Source organism: Loa loa (genome assembly GCF_000183805.2).
Source record: "Loa loa unplaced genomic scaffold supercont3.515, whole genome shotgun sequence".
Lineage (NCBI taxonomy): Eukaryota > Metazoa > Nematoda > Chromadorea > Rhabditida > Onchocercidae > Loa > Loa loa.
The window spans coordinates 12,016-17,097 of NW_018108695.1; the positions used below are offsets into that span (position 1 = coordinate 12,016).

General features: G+C 24.7%; 1 protein-coding gene across 1 annotated transcript; it reads right to left on the reverse strand.

Moving 5' to 3' along the window:
- Nucleotides 1–2,113: 2,113 nt before the first annotated feature.
- LOAG_12485 (hypothetical protein) lies at nt 2,114–4,773 on the reverse strand (the record flags this gene model as incomplete). Its single annotated transcript, XM_020448548.1, has 4 exons — nt 2,114–2,209; nt 3,537–3,802; nt 4,669–4,726; nt 4,768–4,773. The coding sequence occupies 4 exons, from the start codon at nt 4,771–4,773 to the stop codon at nt 2,114–2,116; spliced, it is 426 nt and encodes a 141-aa protein (XP_020301318.1).
- Between the last annotated feature and the right edge of the window lie 309 nt (nt 4,774–5,082).

Here is a 5,082-nt window from a genome sequence, read left to right on the forward strand (position 1 = left end):
ATAATAATACGCCTAAGTTATTATTATTATTATTATTGTTTAGTAATTACTTATACATAACATGCTTGATGTTTCCATTTTTGCCTATCTGTATTTGTTAATTATTTGTGCATAATAAATGTTTTCTTTTTGTCTAATATCCAAATAATTACTTGTGCATGATGTGTAAACTTGGTGATCACCTATAATTCCATATTTTAAAATTAAAATAAACTTTTAAACAAATCAATTTTAATGTTCATTTTTTTTCTAACTATTCTTGATTTCTGATAAGCAAAATGATTTGAGGAATAAAACTGTTCACCGTTATCCGATTCAGGTTTTATTTTCATAATACTAAGCAGTAATATTAAGCCTTCCTTATCACAAGATTCCCGACATAAAAATATAAATGCTTTGTTGGAAACATTTCTAATAAACAATTTTTTTTAACTTTCATTCCATTTTTTTTCAGTTAGTAATTAGAGAGATTTTTTTAAAAAAAAAAAAAAAGAAAATGACATTTCTAAATGAATGCATTAAATGGTAATTCAATGTTTTTTATAAAAAATGCTAACTTCAAATTTTTTGTTCCAAGTTTTGGTTTTCACAGACGCGTAAAATTAAAAAAAGAGAATGGCATAGTGATAAGGTGATAAGGTGATAAGGTCTCCACCTATTTCTCGACACTATCTCATTACAGTTTATATCAATAAATGTTCGTAAAAAATTTTTAATTATCAATCATAATGCATTTCATGACTTCTATGGCAGACATTATGAATAACTAAGGAAATGAAAAGCAAATTAACTGAATTTCGAAATCACAAGTGACATTGTGTAGACTGATAATTAAATTTGCATTCAACTGATAACTGATATAGGCATTTAAATTTTTTTTTCAAAATTACTACAATTTTTGAGGAATATTTTCAATAAATTCAATATAACGCTACTCTTTTTTTTCTTTGATCGTTTTTTTTTCTTTTTTATGAGTAAAAAAATTTAGCAAATAATCATTTCATCATATTTTATCATTTAATATTGCCGAATATATTAATTACATTATCACATTAAACGTTGGCTTATCATTCTTTCGTTTTTTTTTTTTCTTGCTTCACATCATTCTGAGATAAACATAGAAAAAGTACTGGTTAACACGCGGGAATATATAGACTGAATGAGCGGGGGAGCGGGGATAGGAGAAAAAAAAAGCAGGAAAATAAAGTGAAAGAAATTTAATCACACAATACGAATCATATTAACATTGCATTTTTTGAATAATGATAAAAATAATAATGATAATAATAATAGTAATAAAAATAATAATAATAAAGGAAAGACTGAAAGGAAAAGATAAAGTGATAATACGTAATCAATGCACAGTGAAAGAATTGAGCAGAATTATGCAATTTCCATTTCTCTTTGCCTTTTTTTTTTTTTCTTTTTCTTTACGTCAATTACGTCGATTGTTAAGATGACAATATTAGAATGGACATACGTGTACGTTTGCGAAATTTACGTCTGAACAAATAAATAATGCATGAATAAGTGAACGAATAAATATGATAAAAATGATATGATAATTCTGAGGCATTACATTGCTTCCAACATATTAATTGAAGAATGGTAAAAAAATTTGATTAAAAACTAAAGATGCCAGAATGATTTTATACAAACGAATACTATGACTATCATTTATAAGAAGTAATAAGTCATTTTCACAACTTTCATAAAATTTGCACAAATTTCTGCTTTTTTTCGAATAAAATTCAAAGTTTGTTTGTTGAATTTCAAATATGAAAATGAAAATTGAAAAATTGAAAAAAAATAAAAAGAACCCGCAAAAGCTTCATAGAAATTGCTTGTTTAAAGAAAAAAAAAAAGAGAAAAAAGGAATGCGAACAATTATCAACTCGAACAAATATTAAATTTATTATTTATTTTATCCGTTTCCTGTCCATTCATTTCCGGTTTTTCTAGCTTGCATTCCTGTATTTTTCCTGTTTCCGTTTTTTTTCTACTTTTCTTTTCGTTTTTTTTTTCAGTTGGATATTAAAAAAATACTGAATAATTACACTATCATTACTAAATTCATGCATCGGTAATTATTTCTGGTTCATTAAAATGTATATCATTTGGTATCAAGCAATTTGACCGATTCATTTAACCAATTCATAATTGCATTAATTGCAGCTAATACAGCAGGTGAACCAAATCCATGAGTAACCTGAAAATGAATCTAATTGTAAACATCCCATTATATGTAATTAGTACTAACAAAAAAAAAAAACGAAAATCTATCAATGTAAGAATGACATCATAACATGATATTGCAAGATATTATAAAAAAAATTTTAAATAACAATCATTATTACTTTTTACTATTATTACTATTATTATTTACCATTATTATTGTTTGTTATTATTATTATTATTATTATTAATTACTAATTTTGTTATTATTGTTATTATTATTATTGTTATCACTAGTGTTATTATTGCTGTTATTAATAGTATTATTATTATTGTTATTGTTATTCTGATTATTTATTATCATCATCAAGTACATTCATCATTCGCATTATAAAACACAGATTTGAAATAATATTATTTAAATAAATTTTATTTTTTTTAAGGAGAAAAAAAATAATTATAATAATAACATTGATCATTTTACTTGATAATGTAAAAGTGATATGGTTTAAAGTATGCTCAAGAAATATCGAAGGATTGTTGAATAAAATAATTGAGTTTTAATTAGTGATGTATTTTGCAGTGAAGTTAAGTTCCCTAAATTAGCTGAAACAAATTGGAACCAATTACTCAAATACTAATGTATTAAAATAATTGCAATTTGAATAAAAATTAATAATTAAAATCAAACGAAATTCCAACTAAAAGAATGACTAATTGAGATATGATTTTTTCTTTTTTAAATGAAACAAATTTACGATCAAACAAATTGGTTCATTAAAATAAAAATTTGGATAGAATTAGCAATGAATTTGAAAACGAAAAAAAAAAACAGACATGGAAAAATTAGCTTAATGTAATTTTGCAACCATTTTGATAGCATATTTCTAAAATTATTTTTTTAACATTACTTGCTTCAAATTCGAGCAATTTATATTAATGAAATTAATTAATTGTTCCAAGTGATTACGCAATTAATTATCGCGAATAATTAGCAAAGAATAAAAACGCTTAAAATCTCACCCTCATAATTCCTCACCTTCTTCAGCTTCTATCATTTTTATCATCTTAAGAAAAATTTCGAAATCCTCTCCATTTACATCCTTTCACAATTCTCGCTCACCTCCTGCTTTTCATCATCTTCCTCTTCCTCCTCTTCCTCTTCCTCCTTCTCCTCCTCTTTCTCCTCCTCTTCCTCCTTCTCCTCCTCCTCCCCAATTATTTATATCATGGCCTAATTAAAATTCAACATTGTATAAATAAAATTAATTGAACAATGACAATCATTAGAAATAATTAAATTATATTCAAAATAAAGGAAGAAGAGCAAATATACTAATTAATTAATTAATTAACAGAACCATTGAGAAATGTGTTAATCGACTTTGCACAATTGGTTCCAAGATTGGTTGTGGTCTTGATGAACATATTGGACTTCGATCATTACTTAATAATTCTTTTAATTCAGCTAATGTTGCTTTTGTTGCTAATAGCATATTCTTTCGTCGTTGCATATCCAATGGTTCCATTGAACAATTTGCGCGTGTCAAATGTTCAGCAATTGTACGAGCGGGAAATTCATTCTCGCAAACAGCATTGAAATCTTTTGCCAAATGCATTGCTTCAACTGTAGAAAATGAACATTTCATTTTTATTTTATACAAAAAATTTTTCATTAATTAATTTAAATTAAAGAAAAGTAATTAAAAGTAACTTAAATCGAAGAAAAATAATCAAAAGTAAGTTAAATCGAAGAAAAATCAAAAGTATTAAAGAAAAACAATTCAAAGGTAACTTAAATCAAAGTAAAAGTAATTAAAAAAACTTAAATCAAAAAAAACTAAAAGTAATTGCTTTCTCTTTAAAAAAAAAAAAAGAAAATGAAAAGTAACAAATTGTCATTCTTAAATATAATGAATATGTATGCAAAAGTTATCAACTCATTATATAACTTATTATCTTGTTTTATCACTACAGTAGTTTTAAGCATATATTATAGAATGGCAAAATTACTGTATTAAATATGATCACAAACTAAACCCTAAATTGAATTTTTAAAGCTAAAACAGTAATAATTTACCATTGGTTGATGTAATTTTATGCAAAAATTTTTGCTTGCAATATGATCTGTGATTTAAAGCAATAGATATCAAAAAGATAGCATGATAAGAATATGATAACGGTATGATAGATAAAAGCTTATACTGTAGCTCGTTTGTTGGCAAAATGATAATCATAGCTTTCATTTGTCATATTTGCATAAAGTTACACAATGATAAATAAAGGGAAATCGGAGAATTATTTTGAATTTATTCGAAAAATTGAAAAAACTATGAAATGAAAGAAAAAAGCGAAAAAAAGGAAAAACTATGAAAAAATATATAAATAATACTATGAAATTTAATCAAATATTGACCTTAACTTTTTCTTTTTTAAATAATTAAAAACAAATTTTCAAATTATATTTTATAAAAATAGATTTAATAAACTAACATTCAACAAGAGCTGTAAGCGAATTAACATTTGTAGCTTTCCGTCTTCCGGCTGGTAACTGTAAACCAACACGTTTCAATTGATCACGTAATGATTTACCGCCATCTTTAGATTTTGCTCTAAAACATATAATAATCTCATTTTTCCCAATTTTACACAAACAATATTACTAAAATATTTAATAATTAACTTAATTGTTAAGCGTAAAATTAAATTGGAATTTAAATTAAAATTAAAATTAGAGAAGAAACAAACAACACAACATTAATGTTGATATGATTTAAATGTTTTATTTATTTAAATATTTTATTAAAATTATAAAATAATTAAAGTAACAATGCAGAGAAGGAGAAAGAGAGAGAAGGAGGGAGAAAGGAAGAGAAAGAGAGAGAAAGGGAGAGAGAGAGGAGGGAT